The sequence below is a fragment of the Suricata suricatta genome, chromosome 8 (genome assembly GCF_006229205.1).
Source record: "Suricata suricatta isolate VVHF042 chromosome 8, meerkat_22Aug2017_6uvM2_HiC, whole genome shotgun sequence".
In the NCBI taxonomy this organism is placed as follows: domain Eukaryota; kingdom Metazoa; phylum Chordata; class Mammalia; order Carnivora; family Herpestidae; genus Suricata; species Suricata suricatta.
In genome coordinates, this window is record NC_043707.1 from 120,716,943 (window position 1) to 120,735,103 (window position 18,161).

At 48.7% G+C, this 18,161-nt stretch overlaps 1 protein-coding gene across 1 annotated transcript in view; it reads right to left on the reverse strand.

Moving 5' to 3' along the window:
- Window positions 1-210: 210 nt before the first annotated feature.
- Window positions 211-18,161, reverse strand: part of OPRD1 (opioid receptor delta 1) — a 31,707-nt gene continuing 13,756 nt past the window's right edge. Inside the window, exons 2-3 of the mRNA XM_029948439.1 lie at window positions 3,454-3,803; window positions 211-873 (exon numbers count right to left, since the gene is read on the reverse strand). Of these exons, the coding sequence (XP_029804299.1) occupies window positions 332-873; window positions 3,454-3,803 (892 nt within the window). The 3' untranslated portion in view covers window positions 211-331. The remainder of the gene's footprint in view (window positions 874-3,453; window positions 3,804-18,161) is intronic.

Below are 18,161 nucleotides of genomic sequence, written 5' to 3' on the forward strand. Positions count from 1 at the left end.
GAGCCACCGCAGAGGCCCCGTGTAAGTCGCCGAGTCCTAGAGCCAAAGGTTCTGCTCCTCCTTGGTCGCTAGCTCTTCGCACCCACCACGTAGCCGCCGGCCGCGCCCCCAGCCCAGAGGCACCGCCTCAGCTGCCGGCCCTGCGCCCCGCCCCAGCCCAGAGATCCGCCCCGCCCTCGGCCCCGCCCCACTCCGCCCCCCGCCCCCTTCTCAAACACTGGGGCCCCGTTAGGTCTCACTCCGCGTCGGGGCCCCTCCCCCTGAGAGCCCGGGGAGTCGGCCAGGGAGCCCCCGGGAGGGGGAGGACGCGCGGCGGGGCGGGCCGGTGCAGTCAGGCGGCCGCTCCCCCTCCGGGGCCGTCGGACGGGGTGCAGGCGGTGACCCGTTCGCGGGCCGTGGTTTCGCGGGCGCGGCTGAAGCTGCTCGGCTCCGAGCGGCCGCAGGGCGTGCGGCAGAGCTGGCGGAAGCAGCGCTTGAAGTTCTCGTCGAGGAAGGCGTAGAGCACGGGGTTGAGGCTGCTGTTGGCGTAGCCGAGCGCGATGCACAGGTGCAGCGCGGCCACCACGAGCGGGTCGCGGCGGTCGATGTCCACCAGCGTCCAGACGATGACGAAGATGTGGATGGGCGCCCAGCACACCACGAAGGCGCCCACCACCACGAGCACCATGCGCGTGATGCGCCGCAGGCTTCGGTCCTTCTCCTTGGAGCCCGACAGCAAGCGCACGCTGCGCAGGCGCAGCAGCATCAGGCCATAGCACACGGTGATGATGAGGATGGGCAGGACGAAGGCGAAGAGGAACACGCAGATCTTGGTCACCGTATCCCAATACCAGCTGGGGCTGGGGAACTGGAGCATGCACACCACTGCCCCGTCTGCCGGGGAAGCAAGGAGAGACAGAGAGCAGGTGAGGGGTGCGTGGGCCAAGGCGCACCCTGCCTGCTCGCTGCCCTTCTTGGCTTTGTCCGGTCCCACCCCGCCTCCTGGCCTTTGCGCAAGGTAATTCTTCTGCTTCGAATGTCCTCCTACACTTCTGTACTTGGTGAACTCCTACTCATCCTTAAAGGCCCCAGCGGGATTGGCCCTAATCTAGGAGGTCTCCTTTCTGTATTTTCTTCCAGTCCTTTCTGAAACCTCTACATCCATGGCCAGCAATAATGATATAATTTAGCCCAAATCCACCAAACGTCAGTCATTGTGAGAACCCAAAACACCCTAATCATTTCCAGACTAGCTGCAGTGGGGACAATACTGCTAAGACTGATCTAGAGAGCATGAGTTAAGAGCAGAACTCGGGACTTATTAAATGTGTGGTGTGAAGCTGGGCAAATTATTCAGCTTCCATAAAGCTGGACTAATAACAGTACTTAAACCTCACAGGGTTGTTGCAAGGATTCAATAGACTAAGGCATGTGGAACATTTAGTACAAGGCAGTTCAAGCTCTTGCTGCAGTGGCGGGGCAGAGAGGCAGATGCATACAGGAGTCCAGAAGTCAGGACTAGGGCCAGGGAGACAGATCTCCACTTAATGGCAAGAAGAGCTATCTGACTGCAAGATCTGTCCGGAGGTGGACCCAGGGTGGAATGGGCGCTCTGTTCCTGGAGTGTGGGTGTGGGTTGGGTGAGCACCTTTGTGGATGTTTGGATTCAGAAACAGTCCTGAGACTGTCCTGAAGAGCTCCCAGGATCTCATGGAACTTGGATTTGAGGAGCCATGCTGTGGACTTGGATATTGAGAGCTGTAGAAAGGGTACTGGGGATCCACAGAGGGGGTCCACCGGACAACAGGATGGCAGGACCCCCAGGGATGACTGAGTCCAAGGACTTCATTGTGCAGATGGCAGAACAAGGCTCAGAGAGGAACGGCACTGTCCAGGGTCACACGGCAAGTTGCATATAGAACCCAGTGTTAAGTGGGGAGGGTGAGCAGGGGATGGAGTGTGGAGAGAGGAGGCCCATCTGGTCTGGCCCACAGCAGGGCTGCAGTTAATGGCCCATAAACTGAAGACTGACAGTGAGGAATGGGGCCCAGCTGCTGAGTCAAGGCCAATTACAGAGAAGCTGTATGTGAGGGTTAAGGGTGGTCAAAAGGCCTCCCACCAAGTCTTTGCCTCTTCCACCTACAGCACCGACCCTCTGCAAACATCCAACTCAAGGGGCAATGGGAGCAACAGATATGAGGGCAGGAGCCTTGGGTGGTGGGCCAAGTTCCATCAAATCCCTAGCCGTGTGACCCTATGTAAGCCACCTGACCTCTTTGATCCTGGATGCTCATACTAGTCAAAGGTAGGGGTCCCTGCGTTGTCCCAAGTATTTTACACATAGAGCCTCATTTAATCTTCTCAACACTTCATGATCAGGGTAGCTCAGATAGGCTAGTGACCAATGTCTTTAAAAAAAATTTTTTTTAATGTTTTATTTATTTTGAGACAGAGAGACAGCTTGAGCACGGGAGGGTCAGAGAGAGAGGGAGACAGAGGCTCCCGGCTTTGAGCTGTCAGCACAGAGCCTGACGTGGGGCTCGAACCCACGAACCACGAGTTCATGACTTGAGCCGAAGCCGGATGCTCAACCAACTGAGCCACTGAGGTGCCCCGATGATCAATGTCTTTAACATGGTTAAAACTACTTCCTGTTCCAGTTCCTTGTGTCAAGCAGGGGCCACATAACCAGGTATCACTAGGAGATGGGCTATAACATCTAAAAGTTGGCCATACTCTCTCACCACTCCTTTTCCATATTCATCTGCTGGCCAAATGCCAGCAGTGGAGGATTCCAAAACCACATTTGGAGTCTGGGTTCCTGGAACTGTGGAATAGAGCTCCTCCTCCTCTGATTCACATTAGACTGTGATGTGAGTGAGAAACAAACTAGACTGTTAAGCACTGAGCTTTGGAGACTGCTTGTTACAGCTGCTACCCTGACTGATACAAGTAGTTACTAAACTAGTTATCATTTTTACTCTGAGGAAATGTACCTGTCATTCTCTAGAGGCCATTCTCTAGGGCTTGCCTTGGTCATCTGGGCCAGTGGTTTTCAAACTGGGGTGGAAGGGCATATGGGATGAAACTGTAGATCTTATGGCCTCCACTGCTTCCTGGTCAGTGACACCCTCCCCGCACTGGCCATCCATCTCCCTTTAAGTCAGTCATCAACATACTTCTGGCCAACTGCTACATCCCCATAGATCCACCCTCCACCATCCCATTCATAAATTTCCATTGACCAGCAACCCATCTGACCACTGACTAGTCATCCATTCATTCAACAGTCAACCATTCATGTCCAGTTGGCTGACTCCCCACCCTCTCGCGACCATCCACACTCTGATCAGCAGTCCACACCTCTACTGGTATGGAGCCACCTAATCCACTCCAGTAAGTGGCCTGTATACCCACCGGGGCCCCCATGCCGCCTCCTGTGGTCAGTGGCTATACCAAAGCTTCCTCACTCACCCCGGGGACGGGTCACGGCCATGACCATGATGGGTACACCAACACCTGAGGCCAGGACCCAGATGCAGATGTTGATCAGCTTGGCCTTGGCGGGTGTGCGGAAGTCCAGGGCCTTGACAGGGTGGCAGACGGCAATATAGCGGTCGACACTCATCATGGTGAGTGTGAAGATGCTGGTGAACATGTTGTAGTAGTCAATGGAGAGCACAACCTTGCAGAGCAGTTCCCCAAAGGGCCACGTCTGCATCAGGTACTTGGCACTCTGGAAGGGCAGGGTGCTGGTGGCCAGTGCGTCTGCCAGGGCCAGGTTGAAGATGTAGATGTTGGTGGCTGTCTTCATCTTTGTGTACCTTAAAAGGAAGTACGTGTGTAATTGTTCCCATTTCACAGATTTCAGTTTCACATGAGACTCAGAGAGGGGAAATAATTTGCCCAAAGTCACATAGAAGGTCAGCAGCAGGGGTGGGACTACAACCCTGGACACCCTGACTCAGCATCACTCCTTCTCACCTGGACAGATGCAAAAGGACTTCTCTGGCTGTGGGTGACTGGCAGAAGGTATTTTAGGGAAAAATTTCTTTGTCATCTGAGGGGTACTAAGTAACATGGTTAAAAACAAAATTGGGCTCCAGAGGAAAACAGGTCTGTGTTCTAACCCTGCTTCTACTAGTTATTAACAGAGGGATTCTGGGCTAGTAACTTGAACTCTCTAAGCCTCAGAGTCTATAACTGTAAAAAGGTGTGCAATGCTTTTGCCAACCTCACAGAACTCATAGATCATACAGCAGTTACCCCTGAGCCCAAAGCAGGCAAGTGTTCAGTATATGATAGTTCTTGTTCTTCATATATGGACAGTGAAGCTGGGCACTAGACCAGAGTGACCTGACTCTGGCTTCTTCCACTGACCTTCTGGAAATATGACTGGCCAGTTCTGAGGGAGGGACTCTGTGTAGCAGACTGGCTGGGGCCTTGGACCTGTTGGGTCGCCCTCTGTAGTGGATGAGGGCTCCCAGGCCTTCCTGTGGTCCCTTCCAGACCTTCTTATCCCCATGCAGCTGGACTCACCCATCCATCCAACCCAAGACATGAGCGCCGGTGTCCAAGCCAGATGTCTGCAACTAAGCCCTCCTGCACCTGAAACATCCCTCCCCGATCTACACTGCTATGCAGTGCCTACACCGCAGCTGGCCGCTTGCTTGGCCTACGTTTCCATCGTGGCCCCCTCGGTACCAGGGCCTGTGCTGGGCACCGGACAGCCTGCAGGGGGCTGCAGATACTGAAATACCGTCCCAGGGCAGTATGATCAGCCCAGAAACACATAGGTCTCTTTCACGTGCCTAGAGCTATCTGAGAAACCCAGAGAAGGGTTGCATGAGCGACTCCTCAAATTTCAGAGCAGGAGGAGTCCTGCAAGATTGAGGGAAAGTGACTTTATGCAAGTGTGGTCCAAGGACTCCCTTCAGAATTCCTAGAAATGCACTCTTGGACCTCTCCCTCCCTCCAGACCTACTAAGTCTTAATCTATGGCAATCAGGCCTAGGAATCTTTATCTTATTTATTTATTTATTTATTTATTTATTAACGTAAGCTCTAGGCCCAACATGGGGCTTGAACTCACAACCCTGAGATCAAGAGTCACATTACATGCTCTACCACTTGAGCTAGCCAGACGCCCCAGAATCTTGTTCTTTAACAAGCACCACCCGCAAGTGATTCTTATGGGCTCTAAAGTTTGAGAAACACCATATGGCCGAAATCCCCTATTGAGAAAAGACTGGGAAACTGAAGCCCAGGGAGGGGACCTGGCTCACCCAAGGTCACACAGCCACAGTGTCAGAGCCCAGGACAGAACTTAGACCTCCTGACTCTCGAGAGCAGTGCTCTTTTTTCATTCTGCCCCAAAGGTGGAGCCACACTAGCTGCCTCCACCCCCTAGCAGCCCCCTGCTACCATGTCTGGCCCTGGGCACCCAGGAGGCTGCAGTGGAACCCGTGAGAGCAGATGAATGCACACTGAGTGCCCTCAATGTGTTTCGAATGACTGAATGAACTCCTATCAGCGAAATCTCTTCCTTCATGAAGGGATTGATGTTTTTCAGTTAAAAAAAAAAAATGGACTCTCTCATTGTCCTCCAGGGCCAGCATCTGTCTCCCTCCCTCCCCAAATAGCTGTTTTTTGCCCTGGGGCTGGAGAAGCAGAAAGCTTTGCTCAGAAACAGCAGAATTGCAAGTCTCGGGAAGTCTGTCTTCAGTGGGGTGCGGGATCACAGCTGTGTGGGAGGCGGTCTCAACCCCACAGCTGACTCGTCTAATTTCGCTTCTTTTACGCAGAACAATTAGCAGCTGTTCTTTGCCTGCTATTTTGATTTGTGAGGATCCTTCAATTCCCAGAGGGGGCTGGGATGCTGGGAAGTGGGTGATGAAGCTGCTGTAGCTGGTCCAGGCAGGGCTGAGCGGCACCGCACTGACGGCTGGGCAGAGCCCCAGCGGCTCCGTCCTAACAAGCGCCCGCACCTCCTCCTCAACTAACTGACCGCCAAGCCTGGACTACTGGCCTCCTTGGACAAATCACGCCACTCAACCCTGCAGTAGTTCCCCGGGGTTCTGCCTATATTCCATGAACGGTTCCTACTACCTCTCAGGCCTTCGGCCTCCAGAACTTTCCCCTTGATGGACGTGCCCCGTCCCCACCCCATTGGCTTCTCTGCGGTTCCTTGGGACACATGAAGCCCATTCTCACCTTAGGTCCTCTGGACTGCTCTTCCTTTGCCTGGAACCCCACATTTTGCATGGCTTGTTCCTTCCCTTAATTCGGGGCTCTATTCAAATGTCACCTCCACGAGAGGCCACGCCTGGCCGCCCTGTCTAAAGTACCCCTGCCCCCACCATCTGTCTGTCTCTGAAGCTGCTTCATTTTTCTATATCGCATGAGCCACCACCTGACACACTTCTTTTCTCTCCGTTTGCCTCTCTCGCCCATGTAATCTGCCCGAAGGCAGGGCAGTTTGCCCATTTTGTTCCCTGCTGTATGGCTGGGCACACCAATGCACCTGGCAAATGTCAGGCCCTTGATAGACACCTGCGTGCGGGTCTTAGTCCACTGGCTCTCATGGAGACCATGCAGCCCCCTCTCTCCCCCACAATTCTTCATCCAGGTAGGTCATGACGCTCACTACAAAAGTAGATTTGCCTAGAATACTCTATGGCTTACAACCCTTCCATGGCTCTCCACTGCCATTTGGATGAAAATCAGACCCCTCAGACTGGCATTCCAATGGGGCAGACTCCTTTCCCACAGTACCTTCCATGTCCAGCCAGATCTGGTGTTCCTCAGATGCCCAGTCTAGCATGCCCTTCCTGCTAAGGAAAGCCGCAGTAATTGTGGGTGGGAATCCTTTCAACATACACACACACACACACACACACACACACACACACACGCATAGATTTTTATAAAATTTTCTTTTGCCAGTGTAATGCAATTACAAATTACTTTGTGTAAAAAAGTCACATAGTACTATAATAAAAACAGGTTCCAGGCTGCCTGGGTGGCTGAGTCGGTTAAGCGTCTGACTTTGGCTCAGGTCATGATCTCACGGTTCGTGGGTTTGAGCCCCACATTGGGCTCTGTGCTGACAGCTCAGAGCCTGGAGCCTGTCTTCGGATCCTGTGTCTCCCTCTCTGTCTGGCCCTGCCCTGCTCACACTGTCTCAATCTCTCTCTCTCTCTCTCTCTCTCTCAAAAATAAATAAAAACATAAAAAAGAAAACCAGGTTCCTAACTCCTCTTTCCTGCTCCATAGAGGCAATCACTTTTAATATTTTTAATTATTCTTCTAGTGATTATCTCCATAACTCTAAATAATACGCCTAGATGGCTATTTCTTAATTTATCAGTTGTAGCCAGCACATGTTGAAGTTTGTATCAGTTAAACCAGGATACACAGCAGCAACAAATAATCCTGAAATTTCAGTGGCTTCACACAATAAAAGTTTATTTCTCATCCTTTCAGAGTCCATGCAGTGTCTCCAGGACAGCTATTCCATGAACCAATCCCAGACTGTTTCAGTCTTGTGGTTCTGCCATCTTAACCCAAGGCCTCCCTGATCAACACGGAGGAAAAGAGACAGCTACAGGTGGCTGACTGGAACTAGTCATGGGGACCCACCCAACTACAAGGGGTTGAGAAGTACAGTCTTCTGCGTGCCCAGAAGCAAGAAAAACCAGGTATTAGTGAATACTAGTAATGTCCTCCATAACCCCTAATACAGTAGATGAGTATTAATTCTCTTACATTATCCAGCTCCACTCCCTCTCTCCATCCTTTCAGTATAGTTTTATCACAACATCTAAATGTTTAAATTAAAATCTAGGCTTTAATATATCTTTTTTTAGGGTTTATATTCGTATGACTTTATAGATATTGCCCACTGCTGAACCAAATGGTATACTGTATTTAAATTTATTTTCTGTACCTATTTTTGGTTTTCCTGGAGTTGATAATTGCCTGTTTTTCTTCATTTGCTTAGTTCTATGTACATATTGTGAAATCTCCTCAAGCATTCCAGCAGACTTGTAAAATGCTTTTCCTATACAGTCATATAATCTATCAGTTCCTTTTGTTTTCGTAGTGACTCGCCTCCTGGAGTCTTCCTCCTCCCTTTTAATTTGGGACTAGTTGCTTTCTAGGCCAACTGCATAGCTCTCCTCCTGTGTTGAAGAACCTGCTTCCTGGTTTGCAAGTCTTTTCTATCTCGGATTTTGTATGCCCTCGTTTTGGTAAAACACCTCCTCTAGTCACTTCCCAAGAAAGGACACATAGGAAGTAAAATTTTATACCTTTTAATACCCATTTATACATGTCTGAGAATGTCTTTATTCTATCCTCACTTCTGATTTGACTATATATGGAATAGTAGGTTGGAAATAATTTCCCAGAAGAATTATGAAAGGACGGCTCCCTCATCTTCTAGCTTCCAGTGTTGCCACTGAGGTATCTGAAACCATTCTGGTTCCTGATGATGTGTATATAATCTGTTCTCCCCACCTTCAAAGCTTTTAGGGTCCTTTCTTTATCCCTGGCATTCTGATTATTTTGTGATGATATGCCTTAGCGTGGTTGTTTTTCATTTGTATTGGTCCCTCTCATTCTGAAGATTCATGTCCTTCAATATGAAATGTCCTCACTTCATTTCTTTGATAATTAACTCCCTTCTGCTTTCCTTGGAATCCCTAGAAAACTGTCAGTCAGTTATTGGGCCTCTTGATTGATCCTTTAATTTTCTTATCTTTCCTATTTTCCATTTCTTTGTCTTTTTGGGTATATCCTCTGGGAAATTTACTTTTCATTACCTCTCAACCTTTCTATTGACTTTTTTATTTTATTTTGGCTCTCATGTTTTATTTTCCCAGTGTCATTTCTCCTTCTTTTATTATTTCTTTTTTATATAGCATTTATAGCATCCTATTTCATGGATACGATGTCTTCTCTTATCTCTCTGAGGATGCTAATAATTTCTGTTTTGTATTTTCTTCTGCTCACTGCACTGTTTGCTTCAAACAGTTCTGTGTATTTGTCTACTTTGGCCTCCCTCTTTTATCCTGGAGACTTTCTTCAAATATCTAGTGATATGTGACTAATGATTGATCTTTGAGTAAAGCACTAAATAACTAATTGGCAGCTGTGTGTGTGTGTGTGTGTGTGTGTGTGAGTGTACATGTGTGCATGTGTGCACCAGTGTGGGGGTCCTGTCAGTCGGTGGGCCTCACTGTAGGGGGACTAAGCAAAAACCAAGCTTTTATGCTGGAAACATCTAAATATCAGTGTCAACGTGTCTCTTCTCTGGGGCCTTGAGAAAAGAATCTTCTAACCTCCTGCCTGGGAGCATACTTCTGGCTGTCAGGATTATGGTACCAGAGCTAGAGGAGAGGTCTGTGGATCCCCCACTTTCCATTTAGTACCTCACTCTGATCCTTTCTGTGTCTGCTGGGCCCAAGTTCAGAGTTTCTCCAGCTTTACTTCTTGAGGCAAAAACCCTTAACCTCCTGCAGAGTGGAGACTTAGTCACCTGACTGTGCAGGGTACAAGGGTGGAGGGCCTAAGGGTCTCAATGTTCCCTTTATAGATAATCTATCCCCTGCCCATTTTCAGTCCTGTACCTCACCCCTGCTCAGCCTGTTACTACCCTTCGAATTGCTTTGCATCATCCAAATATGTGTTGACATCTCTTCAGGAACATAAATTGAGGCACAGGAGATGAAGTGACTTGCTCACGGTCACATGACCAGTCAGGGGCAGAGCTGGTATTTAATGCATGCTGTCTAGTACCGACATGTGGTAATGACTTTTCTACACTGCCCCTCAGTGCGTGCTGCCTTCTTTCCTGCCCCACCCCCACCCCGGAGTCAGTGAAAAAGTCAAGGAATGTGAACTCACTAGAGGCTGACGTTTGTTCACTCTTCCAACAGGTATTAATCAAGCATCTGGTATGTGCCAGGCACTGAATAAGGAATACAGGAGTGAAGATGACAGTCTAGTTTCTTGAAATTCATGGTCTCAGGGAGGAGACAGACATTAAACAAACTCTGCACTGATTAATGAACAGTTACCCACTATTACGGCTCTTCCATGAAAGATAAGTGCATATAGTGTATGGACATGCCTAGGAGTGTGAGAGGGGTTGGTAGAGGGAATCTGGCTTCGATTGGAAGGTTAACAGTGGCTTCGCTAAGAGTGTGTGCTATGAACTGAATTATAAGAAACACCTGAGGGCGCCTGGGTGGCTCAGTCGGTTAAGCGTCTGACTTCGGCTCAGGTCATGTTCTGGCAGTTTGTGAGTTCGAGCCCTGCATCAGGCTTTGTGTTGACAGCTCAGAGCCTGGAGCCTGTTTCAGATTCCGTAAAGATCCCTCTCCCTCTCTCTCTGTCCCTCTCCCGCTCATGCTTTGTCTCTCTCTGTCTCAAAAATAAATAAACATTAAAAAATGTTTTAAAAAAAGAGAGAGAGAGACACCTGAGCGCTTACTCCTCTCGCCCTCTCCTTCCCCCGACCCCCCACCTCCTGCCAAGTGAGGACACGGCAAGAAAGTGCCCACCTAGAAGCTAGAAAAAGAGCTCTCATCAGAACTAACCATGTTGGCACCTTGATCTTCCATTTTTAGCCTCCATAACTGTGAGAAAATAAACTTCTGTTGTTTAAGCTACCCAGTCAGTCTATGGTATTTTATTATGGCAGTTTGAGCTGATTAAGACAAGGTGACATTTCTACCAGGTTGGAAAGAATGAGGAGTCAGCCATATAAGAAGGTTGGTTGTTTTAGGCAGAAAGAACAACATGTGTAAAGATCCTGTGGCAGCAAAGAGCTTCATGAGCTGCCGGAATGGTCAGAAACTAAGTGTGACTAAATGGCTGTCAGCCCAAGAGGAAGCAACAGAAGATGCATCAGGGAGAAGTCAGCAGGGGTCAAGTCATGCACAGCAGGAAATCTGGATCTTATTCTGAGTGCAGCAGGAAGCCATTGGAGATTTTAAGCAAGAGAGCAATGTGGTTTGATTTGTGTGTGAGATTCTTAAAATATCACTTCAACTACTGCGTGGAGGCTAGAGGAAGGGAAGAGCACGATTGGTGAGAGACTGAACTTTTTAGAAAGATGAATCATTTACTGCCCCACCCCTCAAAACCCTACCATTGGTCTCTAAGTTTTTTTCCTAGTTCAAAAAGCTGTAGATATGACATTAGACCCTTACCTTATGCCATATAAAAAGTTAACTCAAAATGGATGAAAGACTTGGGCCACAGGGCGCCTGGGTGGCTCAATCAGTTAGGCATCAAACTTCAGCTCAGATCATGACCTCGTGGTTCACGGGTTCGAGCCTCATGTTGGGCTCTTATCTGACAGCTCAGAGCCTGGAGCCTGCATCAGATTCTGTGTCTCCTTCTCTCTCTGCCCCTCCCCCACTCATCTTCGGTCTCTCTCTCTTAAAACTGAATAAATGTTAAACATTTTTTTTCTTAATTGAAAACAGAATTGCCATATGGTCCAGCAATTCCACTTCTGGGTACATACCCAAAAGCATTAAAACAGGGTCTCCAAGAGGTATCTGTATACCTCAAAGCAGCACTCTTCATAATAACCAAAAGGTAAAAACAACCCAAGTGTCTACTGACAAATGAATGGATAAGCAAGATGTGGTCTATGCATACAACGAACATTATTCAGCCTTAAAATGGAAGGAAATTCTGACCCATGCTATAACATACATGAACCTTAAGGACACTGTACCGGAATATCCAGGGATAAAAGGGCAAAAACCTCTGTGATTCCACTCATAATGAGGCACTTAGAGTAGTCAGAGTCACAGAGGCAGGAAGTGGTTATCAGGCGCTAGGGGCGGGGGAATCAGGGGTTATTATTATTTAATGGGTAGAGAGTTTCCGTTTAGGAAGATGAAAAAGTTCTGGAGACAGAGGGTGGAAATGGCTGCACAACAATGTGAATATACTTACATTGGTTAAAATGGTAAATTTTATGTTATGTGTAATTTACCATAATAAAAAAAAAGTGAATCATAATGTGCTGTCACTGTGTGTATTTTCTAAGTTTTAGAGTGTGGTGTGTTGGGGCGCCTGGGTGGCTCAGATGGTTGGGCGTCCGACTTTGGCTCAGGTCATGATCTCACAGTCCGTGGGTTCGAGCCCCATGATAGCTCAGAGCCTGGAGCCTGCTTCAGATTCTGTATCTCCCTCTCTCTCTGCTTCTCTCCAGCTTGGTCTCTGCTTCTCTCTCTCAAAATAAAATAAAGACATAAAAAAAAATTTTTTTTTAAATAAGAGGGTGGTGTGAGGGGCGCCTGGGTGGCTCAGTCAGTTAAGCATCTGACTTTGGCTCAGGTCATGATCTCACGGTTCGTGGGTTTGAGCCCCGCCTCAGGCTCTGTGGTGACAGCTCAGAGCCTGCAGCCTGCTTCGGGTTCTGTGTCCCCCTCTCTCTGCCCCTCCCCCACTTATGTTTCTCTCTGTCTCAATAATGAATTAAAACATTAAAAAAAATTTTTTTAAAAGAGTGTGGTGTGGGAATCCCTGTAGATCTTGGTGCCTCAACATACTTAGCTATGTGGTCTTGGGTAAGTTACTTCACCCCTCTAAACCTGTTTCCCCGTTGGCAATTTCCGTATGCTTGGCTTTTTAGGAGCAACACACATGAAAGTATCTAGCTTACTAGCCTACGTGTTGACAAGAACTGGCAGCCCTTTGGGGCTTTTCCCCCTGATACTTTTCTGCTTTACCTCATAAGGTTCCCCTTGGGTCCACCCCAGGGGCTGAGGACAGGAAGCTTGGCAAACCTCTATGGACTCAGAGATGCCTTGGGGAAATCCTTTGCTTTTTTTCTGAGTCAAAACCCTCCATCAGGTCATTTTGAATTACACAGCTGCTATTTTCTCCCTACAAATAAGCATGATGACCTGGTTTCTCAATCCTCAGTGAGGCCTCCTTCCTATGAAGCACTGAGTGGCCGGCCACGTTCATTTCTCAGCCTTAAACCCATTCCATCATCTGTCGGACAAGCCCCATTGTCAGGAAAGATCATCACCACCTCAACCTGATGGAGACCGGGAGTGCTCTGTGCCCGAAGCACATTAAGTCCGTACGTGCCCCCGGGCCTCTGGAGGGCTGCCCTTCTCAGCCCACAAGCCCCTAGTAAAAACCTTCTCCCCCAGCCAAAGCGACGGCACTTGGAGAGAGTAGCTGATGTCCTCGTGCCTGGTGCTCAGATGGTCAAAACACACCCCCCTCCGTGGGAGGCCCGCACGGGGCGGGTCTGACAGCTTTGGGTGAGTTGGTTGTGTTCTTTAAGCAACAGTCTCGGCATGTCTTTTCCTTCACGGGCCAGGCGCTATGCCAAGCCGACGAATGCATGCTTGCATTTCCTTCTCCCTGCAGCCCTGCGTGCTAATTCTGTCCCCGTTCCGCAGATGAGCTGAGATAGACTGCTCACCCGAAGTCATGCAGCCTTCGATCCTGTCTCTGTGCTTCGCTGTCCACTGTCTCCCCCCACCCCCGCCCCCGCCTCCCTGCCACCTGCACTAGCTTATCAACAGTGGCGGCGGCAAGGGGCCAAGACCAAGTGGAGTAAACGTCTGGATGTGGGCTGGCTCCGTGGCATCCTTCTGTTTTTCACACATTCCTGCACCCTGCTATAATCCGGGGGTGTGGAGACAATCTGCTTACAGTCGGGGTGGGGTTGGGAGAGACCCACAAACCACAGAACAATGTCACAGGCACAATGACGAGACATGAGGAAGAGAGGTCGATTCAGAACTAAATGTATACCTCTGGTCACGAGGGGGTGGCAAACAGCATTTACAGACAAGCACCATGTTCCAGGTCTTTCTCAGGCATGATTTAACTCCGTACACCTGTCTTTTATTTCTTTTTTTTTTAATCTTTATTTATTTTTGAGAGGGAGAGACAGAGTGAGAGCAGGGGAGGGAATAGAGAGAGAAGGAGACCCAGAATGCGAAGCAGGCTCCAAACTCCAAGCTGTCAGCACAGAGCCCAACGCGGGGCTCGAACTCACGAACCTCAAGTGTATGACCTGAGCCAAAGTCAGACGTTTAGCCAACACACAGGCACACCCCTCTTTTTTTTTTTTTTTTTTTTACTGGATAATAAACATTTGTTGGACATTGAAGACGTGCCAGGCACAGGAAAAACATTTCCATCATTTAGTATTCCCAATACCCCCACAAGGTAGAGTATTTATTATTCTCAATTAACAGAAGGCAATAAAGGAACTTGCCCAAGGATGCAGTCAGAAAGAGTCTGAGTGGAGATTCAAACGGAGTGCTTTTCCCTGAAAACCTGGCACCTTCCTCTTACCTTTGATTTCAGCTTCTCTTCGATTTCAGCTTCTCTCCCATGGACCCAAAATACTCTGTGCACCCCTTACATACTCTTGTTGACAATTAAAATATAAGCTCTCTAAAGGCATGGCATTTGTCTTGCTCACCATTTTGTATCTAGAACCCAGAGCAGTTTCTAGCACAAATAATGTGCTCAAATCACACTTGGTCAATGAAATAAATGTCAATGTGTGCCTTCCACACAAGACTGGACATCCTTCAGGCAGGAGCTGTGTCCCCTCCATGCTGTATCCCAGAACTCAGCACAGGGCCAGGTCACGGGGGGACACAGGGTTTACTGGAGGAGGCCCGGGGGACAGAGGAGTCCAGGTGTCTGATCCTGGAAAGGAACCAGCCACAGACTGAAGGGCTCACACGGAACTAACTCTTCCTCCCCGCCCCCTCCTCACTTCTATCCTCGACCCAGACCAACCCGGGTTCCCTAAAGGACACCCGAGCCTGACCCTGTTTGCCCTCAATCTGAAGTGACTCAGATCTGCCGTGGCAAAGGGAAATGTCAGATCATTTATCCAAAGTAGCTAATTTGTTTCTAACTAAACTGAGGGGTATTTTAAGACACCATAGCCCTTGAGGATCAAAGTGCGGCCAAGAGACCTGAAAAGAAAAACAGTAACAGCAACAAGGTAAGAGCCCCACCCTCAGTCTGATCAACCTTGTGGCACCGTAGGGACAAATTGAATAAAATGGCTTCAGCCTAGATCAAAACTCATTTGGTTCCAAATAGCATGGTCCGCTGTAGTATTTAGAATCCATTTTGTTCCAAATGCTTTCTGAGCTCTCAAAAACAATAGCTGCTCACTATAATATGTTCAATATAGAAATCATTTAATAAAGAAAATTTAAAACCACTATTAATATTACAGATCATTGTTACAGATAACTTGCAAACACTCATACCTGTTTTATATAAATGGGATCTTGCTCTAATGCTGTTACATAACATGTTTCTTTCTCTCAAAAGTATACTGACCATCTCTCTGACCAGAGATACAAATTAATATATTTTTGATGACGACCCAGAGGTCAACAGAGCTTTTCTGTAAAGGGCTGGAGGGTTAATATTTTAGGCTTTCAGGCACATAAGATCTCTGTTGCATATTCTTGTTTTGTTCTCTTACAACCCTTTCAAAATATAAAAAGTATTTTTAGCTCAAGGAAGGACCACATATGGGGCGCCTGGGTGGCTCAGTTGGTTAAGTGTCCGACTTCGGCTCAAGTCATGATCTCGGGGTTCATGGGTTTGAGCCCCGCGTCAGGATCTGTGCTAACAGCTAGCTCGGAGCCTGGAGACTGCTTCAGATTCTGTATCTCCCTCTCTCTCTGACCCTTCCCTGCTCACACTGTCTCTCTCTGTCTCTTTCAAAAATAAATAAAACATTTTAGGGGCGCCTGGGTGGCTCAGTCGGTTAAGCCTCCGACTTCGGCTCAGGTCAGATCTCACGTTTGTGGGTTCAAGCCCCGCGTAGGGCTCTGTGCTGACAGCTAGCTCAGAGCCTGGAGTCTGCTTCCAGTTCTGTGTCTCCTTCTCTCTCTGCCCCTCCTCCTCTCATGCTCTGTCTCTCTCTGTATCAAAATAAATAAAACATTTTTTAAAAATTAAAAATAAATAAAACATTTTAAAATTTAAAAAGAAAAATAGGAAGGGCCACATAAAACTGACTGCAAGCTGGATCTAGTATCACTTATGGACACTGAAGCTCCTGCATGAAATAATTTAATAAATCCTCTATTGAAAGATATTTACGTCATTTCCACTTTTTTTGTCACTATAAATAATGTTATAATAAACACCTTTGTGCACTGAGATCCCTGTTGGTCTCCTTGGTAAAAAAAAAAAAATTCCCAGAATCTCAGGGAATTTGAGCTAAAAGGAATCTTTACAGTGAGTGCGTTCCTTCTAAGGCACTCCAGACAAACGGCCTTGAAGTTTCTGCTTGAGTGTGCCCAGAGACGGGGAACTCACCACCTACAGACACAATCCAGCCCATGGTTGGAACAACTCACAGGAATAAGCGAGTTCTCTCTCTCTTTATTGGAACTAAGAGCTGCCTTTTTCTCATCTGGCACTATTTTTCCCAGTTCCGCTCACGGAATCACAGAATCTAAAGCTAACCCTTCTCCCTTCCATGTGTTGGAAAATTGGAGGTATTAACACACTCCTCATCCAGCTGTGGTGAGATCAGAGTCAATACAAGTAAGTGCTTGGTCCACATGAGCTGTTGTGGCCGGTTGGTTACCGGAGTACTCAGCACCACGCCTGGAGCCCTCGGGTACGCTCCTGAGTATGAATATCTGGATACTTTTTAATGGGTTAATGGAGGGCCAGAGATGATGCAGGTAAGCCACATGGCAGACACACAGATGGTACTCAGGCCTGGCCTCCTCCCATCCCTCCAAGCAAGTAAGTGAGACTAAATCCGCTTTCTGTGAGATCTAGAACCTCAAATCCATTAATGGGGACATGTGCCCCAGCCAGCAGGGCTGGCCTCTGTGGACGGGTGTCCAGGCTTCTGCCCCGTGACTGGCTGCATTCTGCCCATACCCAGATGTGGTTTTCAGTGTTTCCTACCTCACTCATCACTGCTGGTGGGACATCAGCTTACGCCGCACCCCGTCGCACAGGCCCCCAGTGGGTCTCCTCGGCTCACAACTGTGTCCATCTCCTGAACTGCCCCAGAAACTCCCTGCCGCTTGCACACCCACACTGCGGGCCAGGGGCTCGGCAGAGATGCCGTCACCACCAAGCCTTTATTAACTGTAGTGGGTGGAGCGGTGGCCCCGAGAAAGACAATTCCATGTCTAATGCCAGTGATGGGTGTCCTTGTAAAAGATGCGCAGGAGAAGAGGAGAAGGCCAGGAGAAGACAGAAGCAGAGGCTGGGGTGATGCAGCCCCAGGGCAGGCCTGGAGCCACCAGAAGGTGGAGGAGGCAAGCAGGACTCTTCCCAAGCGCCTGCAGAGGAAGTAGGCCTTGCAGACACTTTGTGGACTCTTGGCCTCTAGGACTGTGACAGAATGCATTTCTGTTGCTTTAAGTCTGTGTTAATTTGTTAGGGCAGCCCTAGAAAACTAAGGCAGTAAAGGTGCGGCCCAGAGAGAAGCACAGCCTTTGGCACCAGATACACCTAGATTTAAGTCTCAGCTCTGTCTCTAACTGTACGACCTTGGGCAAGTTCAAACTTCTCCTGATCCTCAGTCTGTTCTTCTTCGAACTGGGTATAAAGATCCTACCTCATGTGGGTGTGGCAAGTACCAAATGAGTTTGTGCCTATGATGTTCCTAGCACACTACTTAGCACACTCATACCATAGTGGTTTCTCTTGTCCCGTCAAGGGAAAAGGGCTCAGAGTGATACCTGCTGAGCTACCCTGGGGATACCGGGGTCCCTCCTGACTCCTGTGGTGGCCTCTGGTAACCTGCCACCATTTTGATGAGACATAGAGCCCTGCACTGGAACTGCAGCCCTGATCTGTAACACTGAATTCTAACCTCCTCTCCCACTTTACAGATTGGGAATCTGAGCCCAGGAGAAAAGACAGTTAGTTGCGTGAGGTTATGCAGAGTATCAATTCTCCTGACTCCTGAGAGGCCAACTTCTTTCTTCTCTACCACACTGCCCTCCTAGCAACTAACTCTCAGAAGAAGGCTCTAGGTGGCTGAGGCCAGGGAAAGGGGGACTCCCGGCCAAGGCTTCAGCGTTCCTGATGACGGCCTCGGCTCTTACTAGATGCCCGCATTCTAGGTCCCTGTGTCCAATGATTAGTCAGTGTAGGGGAGGCCCATGGAT